The sequence below is a fragment of the Mauremys mutica genome, chromosome 9 (genome assembly GCF_020497125.1).
Source record: "Mauremys mutica isolate MM-2020 ecotype Southern chromosome 9, ASM2049712v1, whole genome shotgun sequence".
In the NCBI taxonomy this organism is placed as follows: domain Eukaryota; kingdom Metazoa; phylum Chordata; order Testudines; family Geoemydidae; genus Mauremys; species Mauremys mutica.
This window is the reverse complement of record NC_059080.1, coordinates 83,760,908-83,781,376: the sequence shown is the minus strand read 5'-3', so window position 1 is coordinate 83,781,376 and position 20,469 is coordinate 83,760,908. Positions and strand designations below refer to the sequence as shown.

Sequence of the window (20,469 nt, the reverse complement as noted above, 5' to 3'; positions counted from 1 at the left end):
TTGCTTTCATGGAGGGAGGGGCGACTGACGACATGTACCCAAAACCACCCGCAACAATGTTTTTGCCCCATCAGGCATTGGGAGCTTAATGCAGAATTCCAATGGGCAGCGGAGACTGTGGGATGGCTACCCACAGTGTACCGCTCCGTAAGTAAATGCTAACCACGGTTGGGAGAACGCACTCCGCTGACTTAATGCGCTTAGTGTGGACATATGCAATGGACTGTATAAAATTGGCTTCTATAAAATCGACCTAATTTCATAGTGTAGACATACCCTGAGTTGTGAAGACTATGTATTAAGGTTATAACAACCAACAAGGATGCATTTTTTTTATGTAGAAATCTATTAAATCGAGTCTTCCTGACTAGTGATTTAAATCAAATCCACTCTGATACTTGGTAGCATATTACATGTTACACATATGCAATATGTGCATATTTTGGACCAGATTATCAGTATAAATTAACATAGCCCAGTTGAAGTCAGTAGAGCTATGCTAATTTAAACCAACTGAGGCTCTGGTCCAACATGTAATCTATAGAAATTATATATGAGAGAGAGAGAGAGAGACTTTTTAAAAACCATTTTCTTCAACAGTCTGTCAGTTTATTCCAGTGATTAATTTTTAGTTATTCTGTCCTGCCCATGAAAAGAGGCATACGTTTTTGTATGCAAATACCATAGCTAGTCATCTTCTTATGTTGAACGTGCCTCAGGTGGCATGTAATCAGGATTCATCACCGAATTTGGTCTGCTGGTTGGATCATTAGGTTCCCCAGTGTGGGCCTGGGTACTGATGGGGAATGTGATGTGAATGTTGATCCTTGCCCCCCAGTAGTCAAGAAGTGTCACCAAACCTGCTGCCTGTAAATGCCAGCCATGTCCTTCTTTGACTTCCTATTCCTCTTTGGTAAACAACATCACATATATTGCTCACCTATGCCTAGTTGAAGACTTTTTGTGTGAATTGTATTGCTGGTCTTCTTTAGAGAACGTGCACAACGTTAATTGCTTTTAAACATTTTATTTTGGATATTGGTATTTTCCTTTTTAATGGTGATTACTCATGATATTTTAAAAAATCTTTACAGTTGTAGCCTATCCAGTGAAGAAACCATCTTTTATACTTTTTAATGTTTCATCTGGACTGGCAAAACCAAGAAATTTAGAAAGAATGAGGCTGAAGACGTCACACTTAAAGGAACCAAAACATATCCTTTGTCTCAAAACAAAGTGTATTAACTTTACACAGCACTCTTGGTAAAATAGAATTATGTTTATCATGTTCTAGTAAAATATATGATGTGATTGTAAAGACAGTGCAAAGTTATTTTATAGATTCTGGAGACTTAATTTATTTTTTTAAAAATATTTTTACTGTTTTCTGCAGAAATGTAAAGGCCCAATACTGCAAGGTGTTGAGCACCTCAAGCAAGGTACTCAGTACCTTCCATTCTCAGTAACTTCTGTTGGAATCTAGGGTGTTCAGCACCTTGCAGAAGATGTCAAGATTTTGCAGGAAAGCTGTTTGTTTGTTTTCCCTTTCTTCTCATAGAGGATTTATTCTTGCAAAGAGATTTTCTCATATAGCTAATAATTTCACTCCTGTATCAATTTGTCTGCAATAAGACTAACAAACAATAGCACCAACAAAGGTGTACGCTTACCTAATACCACTTTGTTACTCTTAAATGAGTTATCTCCATCCCTGGTGTGATACTGCTATAATGAAAACCAAAATTTGACCAAATGTGTTTTAACTTGCATATTTTGACACCAAGGCCCTCCTGTAGATGGAGCCTAAGCTTTTATCTGTGTTTAATAGATGTGCAGTTTAATTAGACATGATACTTTTAAAGTCACATACTCTGTCAAATTCCTTTTTTGCTCTTTATTTTCTTCTAACTTTCAGCTGCCTCTTGACACAAAGAAAAGTAATGCAATGTAAAGATCTTACGCAAAGAAAAATAACTTCTGTATATAGATCTGTTTTTAAAATAGCCAAAATTAAATATTTTAAAAATATTTTTCCTTATCACTTTATTTTTGCAATATTTATATTCTAAGTTACTTTCAGTAACCAAAATTCAAGACTTCCTTAATTCAATTACACATAAAGAATTGGTTAGCTGTGTGGGCTGGACTACAGCTGATGAGCTATATTCATGTAGTGATGATCACCACATCCTGAAATGGAACTTGTTAACTAGTGAGACAACGCAAGTAGTGAAGCTTCCTGATGATATCTACCCCATAGATCTTCATTGGTTTCCCAAAAATATAGGTGGAAAGAAGCAATCCCAAGCTGAGAGTTTTGTACTCACAAGCTCTGATGGTAAGTGTTCTTTAAAATATGTAGATCTTATAAATTCCCAGTTTAAAAAAAAAATGCTTATGCCACTCTTAAATTCCAAGTTATTTGCTATCATAATGTGTAATAAAAGCAAATTAAAATATAGAAAAATTTTACTGATTTTAAAACTAATTATTTTTACAAAATAAGTACATTTTTATAATGCTTCTGAGAGTACATTATGCCTAATGTGATAGAAAAATACTAGTTACATCCCTTTTTATATAGGGTCAAATTCTGTGATCCTTAATTGAGCAAAATGTTCTTATTTTGTAGTTCATAAATTGATCTGAATATGTGCATATCTGTATGGATATCAAGAATGTCAAGAGTTAACAATTATCAATTATAACAAAATATATCAATTTTTTGGAAGGGTGTATTAAACTTTGTTCTTCAGGGTTTAAACCAATCTGTAACTGTTAGAGACCAGGATAAGACTAATGCTTTCTCTAAGCATCTGGTTCTGGTCACTGTCAGGGCCGGGATACTGGACTGGATGGACCTTGGCTCTGATCCAATATGACAACTCCTCCTACATGTGGATTTTGTGATTTTTTTGTTTGTTTGTTTGTTTGTTTCCTTTACCCCTTAAAGAGATTTGAACCCAATTCTGAAATACACTGGCCAATCCTTGTACCTGTATGAAGCTCCACCACTTAATTCAGTGGGGCTCTGCACAGCTGCAGGGGCCTGCCCATGTACACTTCAGGATCATGGCATTAAATGTACTCCTGGGGAAATTCTGCGCCACTGTGCATGCAGAATTTGTGCAAAAATTAATGGGTTTTGTGCAGAATTTCCCTTTTTCCTCCACAGAAATGGGCTGCAGAGCTGCTGGCCACCACTAGGGACCGCTGGTCCTGGCAGAGCACAGCTCACAGGTGCTGTCAGGGGGAGGGAGCTGGAGGGTTCCTGGCAGCTGCAGTTCTCAGCATGTCCTGAAGGAAGGTGGCATGCAGGAATCTCCACAGAAGCCCAAGACTCGGATTCAGGCTCTTTCTTCCTCTCGATTCCTGGACTTGGGGTGGTGGAAGTGTCTGGCCTGGGAGCAGCCCAGCAGCTGGTGTTTGGGGGGAGGGGGTGCAAGTGTCTGGACTGGGGGTCCTGTAGGATGTGTGGGCTAAGGGGAACCCCATGGCTGGGCTCTGAGGGGTAGGGTGTGCGAGTGTCTGGGCTGGGGGGTGTGCCGCAGCTGGGCTCGGTGTGTGTGTGTGTGTGTGGCACCACTGCTAGACTCTGTGGAGAGGGGGCAGAGAAACAGGAACTGGATTGTTGTAGGGGTTTCCTTAACTCTGTACTATCGGAGGAATTTTTTTGTGTCTGTATTGTTACAGACATAATTGCTGATAGGTATTTAAAATAAATTTCCAAAATAATAGAAACGCGTGATTATATAGTGTTCTTTTGACAAAGAAAAATGCAGAATTTTAAAATGTGCACAGAATTTTAAATTTTTTTCATGCAGAGTAATTAAGGAGGAAATATGTTTTTCCTTATATTCTTACTAGAAATCTTTTTTCCCCATTTTCCCTCACTGTATTCCATTGACCTATCAAAGGAAAAGTTTTGATGCAGAAACATAATTCTTTAACTTTCTTCAGTAATGAAAATCCACTGTGAAATAACCCATCCAGGAAGGGCTGTGCTTGTCTCTCTGTTGCTGCTCATACCTGTTACTCAATGTGCTGGCAGAAGCAGCAATCAAATGAAACTGAAGGAATCCAAAGGACAATGCACTGTGATTGCAAACTACTACAAAGTGCTTTTCTCTGCCAACCTCCATCATACTCCGGTTCAGCTGTTCTTCATCCACAAGTTGATCTCATCCAAATGTGGGCCAGCTTGGTGGTAATTATAGAAAGTATAGGTAATCTTGTGTGTTATCTGCATATTGCTGACACTTAAGTCCATGCCATCTTACCATTTCTCCTAGTGGTACATAAGAACATAAGAATGGCCATACTGGGTCAGACCAAAGATCCATCCAACCCAGTATCCTGTCTACCGACAGTGACCAATGTCAGGTGTCCCAGAGGGAGTGAACCTAACAGGTAATGATCAAGCGATCTCTCTCCTGCCATCCATTTCCACCCCTCTGACAAACAGAGGCTAGGGACACCATTCCTTACCCATCCTGGCTAATAGCCATTAATGGACTTAACCTCCATGAATGTATCTAGTTCTCTTTTAAACCCTATTATAGTCCTAGCCTTCACAGCCTCCTCAGGCAAGGAGTTCCACAGGTTGACTGTGTGCTGTGTGAAGAACTTCCTTTTATTTGTTTTAAACCTGTTGCCCATCAATTTCATTTGGTGGCCCCTAGTTCTTAAATTATGGGAACAAGTAAACAACTTTTCCTTTATTCACTTTCTCCACACCACTCATGATTTTATATACCTCTATCATATCCCCCACTGAGCCCTGATCTACGTGGGTGTGTGTGGGGCGGGGGGTCAAGACTCATTGAGGAGTGAATGGACTGAACTTAAGGGAAAGAGAGCAGTCTGTTTGTTGGCTGGTTAATGAGGATTGGAGTTATGTAACTTGAGAAGCCTTCTCAAATGCACATAATCTTTTCAGCCAAGTAGAACGATAGTTCTTTACAGTGTGTGGTACCAGGCTCTGCTGTGGACTGTAGGCAGTCATGGTTAATGAAGTGTTTTACTATCTGTGTAAGAGTGCACTTACTGCAGGTGCACCCCCTTGTGGCTGGGCATGGCAGCACCTCCTACCAACAGTTGATCTGGCCCTGCTGTAGTCTGTTTTCTTGTGACTTGGCCCTCCAGATGTGTTGCTTTAAGATCTCTCACTTTCTGGAGTATCAGTAATCCCATACTGACAGTCCCATTTGACACTGGTCATCAGTATGAAGTCCAGAGCCCTTTCAAGACTCCTCTTCCATTCTACTCCTTTGTCAGATTCCAGGGAGAAGCTTTAGTGCCAGTAGTCTTTTAACCAAACTCAAAAGTGTGTGGGGGGGTGGTAGGGAGGGAATACTAAAAGAAACTTCTTTTCCTTCCCTGGGCTTGAACTTTTAATCCATCCTGGGTCCTCTCCCAGCTCTCTGTTCTGCAGGATGCTGCCTTCCTGGACTCTTGATGCTAGTCTGGATCCTCCACTCCAATCTACCTCCAAGTCCATCTGCCTGTGGGTTGACCTTCTTTCAGGCTCACTTTAGGAATCTGCAACTCTGCTATCCTGTCCCATAAGATCCAGGGTGTAAACACCCTAATAAAACTCCTCCGCTCTCTACTACTTAGAGAGGGACTAGAGTTGTGACCGACACATGCACACTCTTAGCTGCCTTCTACTGTGAGCTTTCACTCTTTATATAAACAACTCAACTCCTCCCCCATCTAGAACTCCTCTTCAGTTGGGTCTGGCCCATGCTCCAGGTGCAGCCAGGTGTGTTAATTGGCTTCTCAGGCCCTTATTAATCATTCCACCACCTGTGTGGGGTAAATACACCATCACAGTACCCTGCATAGCTTCTGTAGAGGTTGTGAGGAAAGTTCTCTTGGCATAAACTTGGAGAAATTCTTTGTGTTTCAGCCATTTATTTTTTGCTATTGGCAGTTGAGTTTCCATACCTCTCTCTGCATCTGGTGCAGCAGTCAGAAAACCAAGCAGTTATTTGTGAACAATAGGGAGACTCTAGCCTCCACAATCAAATCTGCTGGACACTTGAAGGCCAGTGTGTAGATTGTTGAAACTAGAATATTTTTATGAAGATTCACCAGATCATCAAATCCTTGACCTATGCATAGAATGCTCCTGTCCTTCAGCATATTTTGGAATTTGATGGAATCCATGAGTTACTTGCCCTTAATTTGTATATTGGGGAACTTGAGGTTCTTTCTACTATGTGTTATTCTGAACCTGTAGAGAACCATCACTGAAGTGGACTGAATGTGGAGCCTTTGAAATTTGGCTTAATATAATTTGTTACAGATGCAAGAGCCATTGAGCCTTTGTTGTATGTTCTTGACACTGAGCTTGCTTGTATAATCTTTTTTTAGTAGTTTCATATATCCTACATCCGGTTCCAACAAAGTCAGGATTCATATGATGATCCAGACCCTTTTCAGGTTATTGCATCCTCCTTCTTTAGCCTTACACTTCCAGTTTGAGATACAGTGATGGATGGAAACTTTTTGAAGCATCTGTAGTATTTAGGACAGGCTGAAGGTTTGAATAAGATCCAGATGTGGATGGAGAGAAGATACCATCCCCTCCCCCATGCCCACAGGCTTGTGTTAGATCAGTGTGTCTCAGAATTTGTTAGGAATGTGGCTTGAGCCCTCTCATTTAGTTTAGAGAACAGCAAGAACTTTAGGGCAGAAACAGTCATTCTTGTAGCTAAGATAATGTGTCTGCCTCAGTCCCTAAAAACATTTATTCTGCAGTGAAGGAAATATGGTTATATACAAACTGCATCCTAGCTTCTTGCAAGAAGATGAAGGAAAGTGTTCTGCACAAGGAGTCACTTTGTTTATTATCCCACCCGTCACGTGATACTCTCTGGTGGTTGACAGGGAAAAATAACCAGCTCTCTCCTGCGTGTTCCCTCTAATTTTTCCCACGCATGTGCAGAATTAATTTTATGTGCACTAGTATGGAGGTGATGTGTGATATATCACCTCCATATTGGTGCACATAACAAAATTCATGTGGCGGAGGTGGGGCCAAGGGGTTTGGAGTGTGGGAGGGGGCTCAGGGCAGAGGGTTGGAGTGCAGGGGCTGAGGGCTCTGGCTGGGGGTGTGGGCTCTGCGGTGGGGCCAGGAATGAGGGGCTCAGGGCTGGGGCAGAGGGTTGGGGTTGGAGTGGGGGATTGAGGGCTCTGGCTGGGGGTGTGGGCTGTGGAGTGGGGCTGGGGATGAGTGGTTTCGGGTGCAGGCTGGCCGGGCTATGGCAAGGAGAGAGGACTTTCCCCGTCTCTCTCTCCCCCACAACAGTACCTGAGCTTAGGGGGAAGAGGTGCCTCTTCCCCCAGCCGCAGCAGGCTAGGCTGGGGCTGGGAGAGGGGCACCTGAGGTTGGTGCTCCCACTCTTGCATCACCGTTGGGAGCATCGCAAGTAGTCTCTTCAACCACTATCAGGCAGAGGGTGAGATTCTGCTCTGTGCAATGGGTCAGCACAGACCAAGCAGCATAGAAATTGCTAAAATGCAACTGATATTTCAATTTTACATAAATGAGTTAGTGAATCTATCTTTGGTCAGATTCTTTATGCCATCAGTACAGAATATGGGTTATAGAATTGCAGCATGCTAGAATGGGAACAAAGTCCAGGGTAATATATTGGATGTAAACAGTTACATTTACAAGAGTAACTGGTATTATTCCTATCAGCTCATTTAAACTGGATGCATGATTGTGGGAATCAGCATTCTTCCTGACCATCTTGCATTTTCTGGAGTCTCCCAAGTAGAGGCATTCTTCAGAATCATCAAACTGGGCTGAGTTCTATTCTTGAACATTAGCACTTTTTCTTCACTGTGGGTGCACAAGATCTGGGGGGCAATCTGTGTCGGGATTTTTTTTAGCACTGCCTGTCATCCCATCCCCCTCTTTACCTTTCCTCTCCCCATGGTTTCAGAATCTTTTTTTAGTACCTCATTTCTGCACAATCTGTAACTTATTAAACCTATAAAGAGTGAAATGTAGACCATTATAGCTAGTGGCTATTTTGCAAGTTTTAGTCCTTGTAAGATATACTAAGTCTTAGTACAAAGCTTTCATTATGAACATTTATTTCTTAAAATTGTTTGATGTGTCAAATCAAAATGTACAGCTCTGAGTATTTAGCAGATTGCCTTCTTTTCATAACATGAAGGCCCCAATCCTGCAAAGACTTAAGCACATGCTTAACTTTATGCACTGTGAGTAATCACATTGACATCAATGGGATGACTTGAGGTGTGTAATATTAAGTGCATAAGTCTTTGCAGGGTCAGTGCCTAAATATTCAATAATATGAATATTACTCTTTGGGAAATTGTGCCACTGCATGTGTGCAGAATTCATATTCCCTGTAGATTTCTTTGCTTTCCCTGCAGAAAAAATGACTTTGACAGGGAAGCTGCAAGAGTGGTTATGTGCCCCTCCCCGGCAGCCGCAGGCGTATTGTTTTGGGTGCCTGGAGAAGCCAGTGGAGAGGTAAATAACAGGGGCGAGGCGGGAGAAGCAGGGTTGGGGATGCCACGGCTGGTGGCTCCTACTCTGCACCTGCTCAGCTCCTCTTCCCCTGCAAGTCAGACCCACCCCCAGAAACCTTTCGGGCTGCAGGAAGCTCTGCATCCCTTCCTTCCCCCTGCTTCCTGCCCACAGCACTCTTCAGCTGTGGGGCGGGAAGGGAGGGATTGTCACTGTATGAGGAGCTGCTCCCCCATCTGCCCAACTCCTGTACATCCAGACCCTTACCCCCTGTACTCAGAACCCTCACCAGCCGAGCCTCACCCCCCCCCCCAGAACCGCCCCCACCTGCCCCATACTGAGCCTCCCCCTGCACCCAGACCTGCTGAGTCACCTGCACTTGAACCACCCCAATGAGCCCCACTCCTGCTGCACCTGAACTACCCTGATGAGCCCCCCACACCTGGACCCCTACCCCATCAAGCCCCACTCCCCCACACACCCCCTACCGAGCCCCATCCACCTTTACCTGGACCCTCCTGTAGAGTTCCATTCCTCCTGCACCCGGAACCCCCCCAACAAGCCCCTGTGCATCTTGATCCTCCCCACACTTGGACCCCTTACCAAACTGTGTGAGGCAATCTGGGTGTGAACTGAACCCTCTCACCCCACACCTGGACACATCCACATTAAGCCCTCCACACTTGGATCCTGCCGGGCTGAGCCTGCCCTACAACTGGGAACTGGGGCCTAGGGCTGGGCATGCATGCAAGACTCTGTCCCTTTCACTTGCTATCTTCATGCACCTGGTGCAGAGGGTAGGGCCCTGGCATGTTTCTGGGGTAGGCATGTGTCAGGGTTGGGTGCAGTCTCACTGCTGAATCCATGTCTTGGGTGAAGGGGCAGGGCCTACAGGGTGATTTCTCAGCTCTGTGCAGCCAGTGGCCTGTGCTCCCCAATGCCATGCAGGAGCCATCACATTTATTGACAAATAAAATATGCAGAATATTTAACTTTTTGGTGCACTATTCCCTCAAGAGTAGAAGATATATACTGTTCCCTACTTGTCCCTGTCAGCGTGTTTTAAATAAATTGATGTACTAAATCGATTACTAACTCAAATTAATTACTAAAACCTCAACAATTCTGTTTTGGGTATTTTATGTGCCCAAAGGCATCTCTGTTGCATTTTCATCTCTTCCTATTATAGTTGTTGGGGCATCCCACGAATGAATGTAGTTACTTCACAAATCATGCTAAGTCATGCCTCACCATACAAAGTGGGAAACAATTTTTTCTTTGTATTTTCCTCTCACTCACTTACTTTTGGGGACATTTTTCAGAACAAAGTTTAATTTTTAGTCTGGGGAGGGAAAAATACAAAGGAATCAGATTTTTCTGCAAAATAGTTAGAATAAATTCAGAGCTTGAAATCCCACTGTCTTTGAACAAATGCCTTCTTTCTTAATTGTTCCATCTATATAGAAATAAATATAATCTGGCATACAGTGTCACTAGTTATCCTTCACACCAAAGATTACTTAAGTTTGTAATGTACAATTTTTTTTCTTATCAAATGCTTTCATATCACTAAAATATGTGGTAATCTAAAGAACTTTATGCCTGGAGTAGTAGATCTCTTTAGAGAACCAAATGGTAAAAAATGCTACAGAAAATGTACCAGCTATATAGATGAATCCAAAAACATCAATTACTGGTTTGATGGATCAGGTTTGCATATAGCAATAGGAAACTCCAAGAAAGAAACATGTCAGATGATCCTATATAATTGAGGCTATATGTAAGAACACTAGAGGCAAGTACATAGCATGAAAAAAAATGTGACTATGATACCATACCTATAAATATGTTTTGGACAAAGTTCCAAGTTTATTCTAATAACTTCAGAAAATTGAGGCCCAAGAAAAACACTGTACCAAGGTTCTCATTCTGACTAAAAGTTCACTTTTCCAAGATACTGAGTGTTCTGAACTATCAGAAGCTGGGTCAAATTGGGCCCTTTGTCAAGTGTCTTGTATCCCAATCGTCAACTTATATGTATAAAACAGTCATCTTAAAAAAAACTTGGTAGTATACACACTGAAAATAAAACAATGGAACTGCTAGTAGATTCAAGCATTACTAATGTGTTTTTCATAGTACCACTGGATCATCAAACTTTTAAATATTCACCCTCTGACAAACTGAATACAAGATAGTACACCAATATTAATTTTATTTATGGCATTAATATTGAAACCAGAACCCCTCTGGGTACAAAAAAGCTTTATGAATGCATCCTGAACTTTTTATAGCAGGGGAAAAAGTAAAATGTTTCTCGTGATAGCTCTCCTGACCACATATATAATAAATGGACTTTAGGCCCCTTGAGACTATTTAAGCAGTGTAGTGGCTACTATAAGACAACAGTTAATCAAATTAACAGCAACACATGTGTTGTAAAATAAACCAGTACTATAGTAGTATTTTACCAGTTACTACTGATGCATTTAAAATCTGTTACTTTGGCAGTTGGCTTACGCACAATACAGTTTTTATTTTATGGTTAGACTATTTTTGTTTGGTGCTCATCACCATAGTGTCTGAACACCTCACAAATATGAATGGATATATTTTCTCATCCCCTTTCTGAGATAGGGAAGAATTATCCACATTTTGCATATGGGGAATTGAGGTATAGAGAGCAAGCCTGATTTTTTCAGAAATGCTCAGAATCCAAAACTCCAGTGAAAACTGTCTATACTCAGCTCCTCTGAAACTCCATTTTTAAAGGGTCTGATCCAGCTTTCACTGAAGGCAGAGACACTTTTGCACTGACTACAGTTGGAAAGTGATGTGTGCAAGGTTTTGTAGGAAGTCTGCATCAAATACAGGAATAAATCCATGATTTCCTGGGTCCCAGTGTTATGGAAGACTATCCTTCCACTCTAGATTTAATTGTTAAATGCAAAATAGATAAATTATAGGCAGAGTTGTTATGATTGCCCAACACTTCCAGTTATAATACCCTGTTTTCATTTGTTATAACTGCTGAACTTTATCCAACCTGAAATTATCCATTCCAGGTGTCTGCTTCACCTGATTTTTTTGGGGGGGGGGAAATTTTCAGCTACAGTGGTCAAAAATTGAGAATGAAATTGGGAAAACAATGTGTCGTTTACCCATTTAAATATATATCTTGGCCCCTGAATGAGGCAGGGGTCCTGAGGATAAACTAGTAGATGGGATCATATAGTTAGTCTATATCACAATGCATATATACATGGGAGCTCAGCTAAGGTTTCATGGTCAATCTTAATTCTAGCATTTCCCAATTTGAGCGCTTGACTCTGACATTGACGTTCTTTTAACTTAGTTGGCGCTTTTTTTTTTCTGGTAGATTAATTGGCTGAGCTTGTGAAGAAGACCTTAAACACAGAAATGTGGCATTCGAAAGTTTTCACATTACATACACTCAAGTTGATCACATCTAATCAATTCCAAAACTTCAGGGAATGTGCTAGGCATCAGTGGCCAGAACCCTATTTGTTTCTGGGGAAAACGAGACAAATAAAAGGGGGAAATTGGGGGATAAGTGAAGCCTCTGCCAGCTCTTTAGTACAGCCATAGCTTCAGACTGCTCTGCAATTGTCTATAGATCAAACAACTGTTTGATGGCACCCGTTAATATCTTCCAGCATAAAAGTACTCCAGTCTCATCTCTGCCTACCTTTCCAATACAGTTTAACATGTTGATATCCTGAATGTCTTATCTCCCAAACATTGGTGGGAGGGAAATGGGGAACCCTAGTATAGGAAAGGGGCATACAAGCCCTGATGATGGTCTGGAGATTGTGGGATCCCTTTGAGGCAGAGCCCCTGGCATGGGAAGGGGATTGAAGGACTCTGCTATGGGGGGGTGACGTTGCACCCCATAATGCTTTATAGAAATATGCTTATGAGTGTAAATATGACATAACTGGAATATGTTTTATGCTAGATATGCCATGTAACATATCTTTGCAAAGCTTATGTTCTACTGAATGTATTCATCCTATTTGTATGCATGTATCATTTTTATATCTGAAGTTATGAGCGCTGGCTCTGTGCTTGTATTTAAAGTGTTTGCTGTAGGAAGCACATAAGACAGATTTGGTCAACATAGTGTGAAGGGGTTATTCAAATAAATGGTAGTACTTAGCAATGGACTTTGAGAGATGCCAATCCACATCTGAGCTTTCCTGGGAATGTTCACACTAACATATAAACAATGGAGTCAGCCTGCAAAAAGCTGAATCATTCATAGACATGTAACTTGCACAGGAGGCTAGAGACCCCATCTTGTGGCTGTGATGTGGCACAAGAGAAAAACTATATAAGGCCCTGGAAGCCCCTCCATTTTGGTTTCAGCTGGCTCAAAAGATAGCCTCTCCATCCCAAAAAGATGCCTGAAAGAAACTGGAACAAAGGACAGTAACTACAGGGGTGTGAGTGATTGCTGGATCCAGATTAGGAGGAAGTCTAGTCTGTAAAAGAAGCTTATTGGAACACCTGACAGTGAGATTTACCTGTATTTAATTTCCTACTGTATTAGGCTTAGACTTGCATGTTTTTGTTTTATTTTGCTTGGTAATTTACTTTGTTCTGTCTGTTATTACTTGGAACTACTTAAATCCTATTTTTTATATTTAATAAAATCACTTTTTATTAATTAACCCAGAGAAATCTCTGTGCATCTCTCTTATCAGTAAAAAGCAACAATGAGTCTTGTGGCACCTTAAAGACTAACCGATCCAATACATCTGTTAGTCTTTAAGGTGTCACAAGACTCATTGTTGCTTTTTACAGATCCAGACTAACACGGCTACCCCTTTGATACTCTCTTATCAGTGTTATAGAGGGCAAACAATTTATGAGTTTACTCTGTATAAAGCTTATGCAGGGTAAAACAGATTAATTTGGGGTTTGGATCCCATTGGGAACTGGGAATCTGGGTGTTGGAGACAGGAGCACTTCTTAAACTGTTTTCAGTCAAACCTGCAGCTTTTTGGGGACATGGTTCGGACCTGGGCCTGTATTTGTGGCAGACTAGTGTGTCTGGCTCAACAAGGCAAGATACTGAAGTCCCAAGCTGCCAGGGAAAATGGGCTCAGAGGTAGTCCCAGGACAGGTGGCAGTCCCAAGTGGGTCTCTGTGACCCAACCTGTCACAGGGGCACATAGAACCCCTACCTTGGGGGGAAGAATGGGGGACCCTGAAGTAGGAGGCACATAGAACCCTGGTATGGGATTGAAGGAGGGAATAGAGGGCATGGGGGAAGTGGGGATGGTGGTGTACATAGAGCAGCCAGTATAGGAGGAGAATGGAGAACTGTGACCGTGCAGTGACTCACCCCTGGGGCACCTCCTGCTGGTCATGTCAGGGAATTAGCTCTCCAGCCCTCAGAGCACCTTCTGCAGGCTGGTGTCCTGCTGGTCCCTCCCAGACCCAGTGCCCCTTTACCCAGGGGCTGGCCCCCTGGCAATACCTCCACCAATTTCTATGGGTCTCCCCTCTCTGGGAAACCCCCAGCCCCCTAATTCCCACCTTGCCTCAATCTGGGCTACTGCCAGTAATCACTAAGCTCCCACTCCCTGGGGCAATCTCCAGTTTGAAAGCCACTCATCATAGGCAAGGGGGTTCGGACCTGCTGCTTTCGGGTACCTCTATGGGCCTTGGACCAGGCCCTGTAGCCTGGGGAGTTACCAGTCCCCTGCTCTTCTGACTTTCCCCAGCCCTGCTTCACTCCCAGTAACCTTCTGCAGGCACCCAGGCCCTGTTCTCTCCTAGCCTGGAGAGAGACTTCTCTTGGGTTGCTGGCTCACAGCCTTTTTATAAAGGCCAGCTGTGGCCTGATTGGGGCATGGCCCAGCTGCAGCTGCTTTCCCAATCAGCTCAGCTTTTCCCCTGCCACAGCCCACTCCCAGGGCAGTTTTAAGCCAGGGCAGGAGTGGGGTAATCACCCCACTACAAGGACCCTGGACAGTTCCCAGAAACCCAATAGGTACAAGGACCCTGGTATGGAAAGAGGGGGAAATGTGGGGAGCACACAGAACTCTAGCAGGGGGTAGTTTGTGGGGAGTTACAGGAAAAAGAGGTAGTTGGGAAGGTGTCACTCAAGGGGCAAGGAGGCACTGGGAGGGAGAGGAGGAGTGGATTAGCAGGGCCGGCAGCCCCCAATATGATTCTTCCCCTGAACACACTCCATCCCTGCTCCTCCCTCTCCCTCCCAGTGCCTCCTGCATGCCAGGGAACAGCTGTTCCACAGCGTGCAAGTAGCACTGGGAAGGAGGGGAAGGAGTTGATCAGCAGGTCCCACAGACCCCCTGGAGTACCTTTATGGACCTCCAGGGTTCGCAGACCCCAGTTTGAGAAACTCTACACTAGAGCACAGCAGCTAATCTACAACATGCAGATAACCTCAGTTGGAGGGAGAGTGAAGCAGGATATAGAAAGCAAAAACTGACTAACAAAATAACACCCCACCCATACACACATGCACACTAGCTAACTATAAACAAAACTAGATGAACAAACAGATGCAGCAGGAGCCTTTTTTTTTTCCATCCAAGCAACAGCTCACAACTACTAGTCTTTAAATTTTGTCTGCTGTACAGATCAACACCTTTTTTCTTTGTGGGGAGATTTCTACTTGGACAGTTGTGATTAGAACTCTGAAAATAGGCACAGAGCACAGATAATTTATACTTTCAGCCTAGACATTCATCTTTTGAGAAACCACTTTGTAAGCTGTCTCCATGGAAAAATTTGCTGAGAAATTGTAACTTTGTATTTCACTAGTATTATTTATGAACTAACTTTTCTTTACTAATGTTCTTTGTAATGTTTATTAAAGAATATGCATTACAAAGCTGTTTTGGGTGGGGTTTTTTGTGTGAATCTTCCTTTGTGTTGTGAAAATGTGTTAAAGTGACACTTCCACAATGAAATTACCAATTTAAGAAAAAAATCTAAAGTAAAAACTTGGTAATGTACTGTCAATGATGTAATATGCTTTATCTTTATTGACTCATGATGCAATCCAGCAATTTTTTCAGAGTATCCTCAACAGCCAATTGATTTAATTGTGTGAGAACTCTTGGCAATTTGCCAGGTCCAGTGGAAGTTGAATATCTGTTTTTTACTGGGCCAGATTTCTTTCTGGTGGAACTCTAGACATTGGTGGAGTTATACGAGAAGTAAACTATAACCTTTTGGTTTTAATTCCGAGTCACATGTCTGTCTCTTGTGATATAACTGTTTATTTTTTACTTAAGTGGATGTTCTTGTCATTATTGTTGCAATCCAAAATTCAAGAAAATATAAATTAAAAAAAATGTTCATAAGGCAATAATTCACAAAGCTCATAAGGACAGCTGTTTTTCACCTGATTTGTTTTACCAGTGTTGTTGATATCATTTAACAATAGGCCAAAATGTAAAAAAGTGGCTTATGGTAGCTAATGAACAAAACAGACAAGGTTCATGTTCTGTGTTTGAATAGGCTGCTAATCTCCAGTTTGAAATCCCTCCAGAAATGCAAAGCAACATTAAGTTTAAGGATAGTTTCTAGTTTCATTACGTAATAAAAGTAGAAAAAAAGACCAATATTTTACATATCTGAAGGCTTAATGTAAGACTGCAGTTGAGTCACTTCCATCTACTCCCATGGTGCACAAACTTTTCCACTTGCACATCCCCTTACCATTAACTGAATCTGTCCATGTTCCCCTCCATTACTGCACAGCCAAGGCTTCCTCAGCAGTGGAGCTGGGGATGGACCTGAGCCTGGGGGCTGAATGGGAATGGGGGCGGAGCAGGTCTGGAAGTGTGGCACTCCCTCCCTGGGGGCTGGCCTGGGCCTGGAAGCAGAGCAGGACTGGGGGGGATGAACAGGGTTGGTGGAGGAGCAAAGCTGGGAGTGGAGCTGTTCTGGGAGCAGAGCGGGGCTGGAAGCATGGTGCTCCCTCCCTGCCCCCCGTGGGGGCTGGCCTGGGCCTCGTCACATGTTCCCCCCCCAAAAAAAACCTGTTCCTTCACACACCCCTAGAGGGGCATGCCCCACAGTTTGGGGACCACTGATCTGCTCCAAGCCATGGTATTATGGATAAAGCATATGAGTGAACCTTTGACTTCCAATATTGGCCTATGGGCTAAGAAGTCCTCTTTCTTCCCTACACCCACCAATACTGCATAGGGTTTTAAAGTTATTTAAAAAAAATCTGTAGTTTAAACCAGAAACTCCCACACTGGGGCTTTAAAGGGGATTTGGAAAATTGTTTGCCTAGGATGAAGAAAGACAGAGTAAAATGGACAACTAACTTGAATGTGGTATATCTTTGTTCAGTCACACTGAAATCAGTAAAAAGCGACAAAGAGTCCTGTGGCACTTTATAGACTAACAGAAGTATTGGAGCATAAGCTTTCGTGGGTGAATACCCACTTCGTCAGATGCCTGTGGGGGAAATTTCCAGAGGCAGGTATAAATAGCAGGCAAGAATCAGTCTAGAGATAACAAGGTTAGTTCAGTCAGGGAGGATGAGGCCCTCTTCTAGTAGTTGAGGTCTGAACACCTAGGGAGGAGAAACTGCTTTTGTAGTTGGCTAGCCATTCACAGTCTTTGTTTAATCCTGAGCTGATGGTGTCAAATTTGCAAATGAACTGAAGTTCAGCAGTTTCTCTTTGGAGTCTGGTCCTGAAGTTTTTTTGCTGCAGGATGGCTACCTTTAAATCTACTATTGTGTTTCCAGGGAGGTTGAAGTGTTCTTTTACAGGTTTTTGTATATTGCCATTTCTAATATCCGACTTGTGTCCATTTATCCTTTTACGTAGGGATTGTCGAATTCGGCCGATGTACATAGCAGAGGGGCATTGCTGGAGCATGATGGCGTATATTACATTGGTGGACATGCAAATGAATTAACCGGTGATGTGGCTGATCTGGTTAGGTCCTGTGATGGCGTCACTGGTGTAAATATGTGGGCAGAGTTGGCATCGAGGTTTGTTGCATGGATTGGTTCCTGAGTCAGAGTTACTATGGTGCGGTGTGTGGTTGCTAGTGAGAATATGCTTAAGGTTGGTGGGTTGTCTGTGGGCGAGGACTGGCCTGCCTCCCAAGGCCTGTGCAAGCGAGGGATCGTTGTCCAGGATGGGTTATAGATCACTGATGATGCGTTGGAGAGGTTTTAGTTGAGGACTGTGGGTGATGGCCAGTGGAGTTCTGTTGGTTTCTTTCTTGGGCTTGTCTTGCAGCAGGAGGCTTCTGGGTACACGTCTGGCTCTGTTGATTTGTTTCCTTATTTCCTTGTGTGGGTATCGTAGTTTTGAGAATGCTTGGTGAAGATCTTGTAGGTGTTGGTCTCTGTCTGAGGGGCTGGAGCAAATGCGGTTGTACCTCAGTGCTTGGCGGTAGACGATGGATTGTGTGGTGTGTCCGGGGTGGAAGCTGGAGGCGTGAAGGTAGGCATAGCAGTCGGTGGGTATTCGGTATAGGGTGGTTTTAACTTGACCGTCACTTATTTGTACCATGGTGTCTAGGAAGTGGACCTCCCGTGTAGATTGGTCCAGGCTGAGGTTGATGGTGGGGTGGGAGCTGTTGAAATCATGGTGGAATTCTTCCAGGAGTCTCCTTCCCATGGGTCCAGATGATGAAGATGTCATCAATGTAGCGTAGGTAGAGAAGGGGCATGAGTGGACGAGAGCTGAGGAAGCGTTGTTCCAGGTCATCCATAAAAATGTTGGCATATTGTGGGGCCATGCGGGTGCCCATAGCGGTGCCACTGATCTGGAGGTGTATATTGTCACCAAATTTGAAATAATTGTGCATGAGGATAAAGTCACAGAGCTCAGCAACCAGTTGTGCTGTGGCATCATCAGGGATACTGTTCCTGACAGCTTGTATTTCATCTGTGAGTGGGATGTTTGTGTAGAGAGCCTCCACATCCATGGTGGCTAGGATGTTGTTTTCTGGAAGATCACCAATGTATTGTAGTTTTCTCAGGAAATCAGTGGCTGGGAGATAGCTGGGAATGCTGGTGGTGTAGAGTCTGAGTAGAGAGTCCACATATCCAGACAGTCCTTCTGTGAGAGTGCCAATTCCAGAGATGATGGGGCATCCAGGGTTTCCAGGTTTGTGGATCTTGGGTAGTAGATAGAATAACTCCGGTTGGGGCTCTAGAGGTATGTTGATTTGTTCCTGTGTTAGTGTAGGGAGTGTCCTGAGTAGATGGTGCAGTTTCTTAGTATATTCCTCAGTGGGATCTGAGGAAAGTGGCCTGTAGAATATGGTATTGGAGAGTTGTCTGGCAGCCTCCTTTTGGTAGTCAGACCTGTTCATGATGACAACCGCACCCCTTTTATCAGCCTCTTCGATTATAATGTCAGGGTTGTTTCTGAGGCTGTGGATGGCATTGCGTTCTGCACGACTTAGGTTATGAGGCAAGCAATGTTGTTCTGCACATCGGCGGAAGCATTCTATGTATAGGTCCAGACTGTCATTTCGACCCTCAGGAGGAGTCCAAGTGGAGTTCTTCTTCTTGTGCTGTTGGTATGGGGGTATCTGTGTATCTGTGCGCTGTTCAGTGTTATCTTGAAAATATTCTTTGAGTCAGAGACAGCAAAAGTAGGCTTCCAGATCACTGCAGAACTGTATCATGTTCGTGGGGGTGGTGAGGCTAAAAGAGAGTCCCCGAGATAAGGTGCCACAGGACTCTGTCACTTTTTACAGATCCAGACTAACACGGCTACCCCTCTGATACTGAAATCAGTGTTACTGATCCTGAAAAAAATTCCATGTTGGGAGGAAGAGGAATCATAATATAACTTAGAAAACTGCAGTAGTTGTTTTCATCTGCATTAGGAACATATAGAAAAATGAATGACAAAAGACATTGTCATCCAATGAAATTTGACTCTCTATATATCATATATATATATATAACACACAAAAATGATGTTAAAAGAACACTATTAAGGTTGCAAAGTCAAGCACTCAAAATTTAGGATATGTCTTGAAGTGATTTGTGCTATTTCTGTTGCTACTTTGGCAATCACTTTTAAGTAAATCCAACCTTTATCTAAAGAAATCTTGGGTTTCTTAGGGGTAGTACCCTAGAACTATTAGGATTTGGTACCCTAGAACAATTTACAGTGTTTGGTTTTCAGTTGATGGTCTCAAATAGTTTGGTATCAATTTTTTTCACTTCCTTTATGGATTTTATATACCTCAATAAGATGTTGCCTTTCATCCTCAGTCCTCCAACCAAATTATAGTACTCAGACATGGCAAAGCATTCATCATAACCAAACCCTACAAATCCTGAATTCCTGCTGATTTTATCTTTTCCCCTATGTCTTTTGTGTACTAACATGATGAGAACTGCAGCTTGTATTGCAAATGAAGCATTCATTATAAAGGAACCTATGGAATAGATCAGGGTCAAAATCTGATAATCTAGGAATTGTAAGTATCTGTTTATTTTGAAAATTGGCAACTATATCAGTGAGATAATAAAGACAATCCATCGTATTTGTAGGAGCCATAAAAACATGAAGCAAAACATTCACTTGCTGGTTTTGCAGTGTTTTATGTGGCGTGATTTCTTGCATGATTATTGTGGATCTTACAAATATGATGGGTTTCCTTTAACATCTCAGTGATATAGTAGTGGATTTAAAAAATATGTGCATAATTTAAAGGTTTTGCAGTATTTTAAGTGGCCAAATGTATACCACATTTATCCCACAGAAACCCCATTCACATGAAAAAAGAAACAAGTTTGGCCCTCTGTTTTTAGAGAGATAAAAGTTATATTATTATTACATAACTTCTGTCAAATCACATTTGTACAGCTGCACTCAGTGGTTGCAATTTAAAAAGTGAGCATTTACCAACAGCTAATTTTGCTCTTTCAGATACCACATAGTGGTATCTTATTC

The 20,469-nt window shown here is 42.6% G+C and overlaps 1 protein-coding gene across 5 annotated transcripts in view; it reads left to right on the top strand.

The window, feature by feature from the left end:
- The window catches only part of IFT80 (intraflagellar transport 80), a 159,578-nt gene that overhangs the window by 7,267 nt on the left and 131,842 nt on the right, over positions 1-20,469 (top strand). For all 5 annotated transcript variants that reach the window (XM_045029617.1, XM_045029612.1, XM_045029613.1 and 2 more), the window contains exons 2-3: positions 1,095-1,214; positions 2,117-2,338. In XM_045029617.1, coding sequence (XP_044885552.1) covers positions 1,178-1,214; positions 2,117-2,338 — 259 coding nt within the window. In that variant the 5' untranslated portion in view covers positions 1,095-1,177. The remainder of the gene's footprint in view (positions 1-1,094; positions 1,215-2,116; positions 2,339-20,469) is intronic.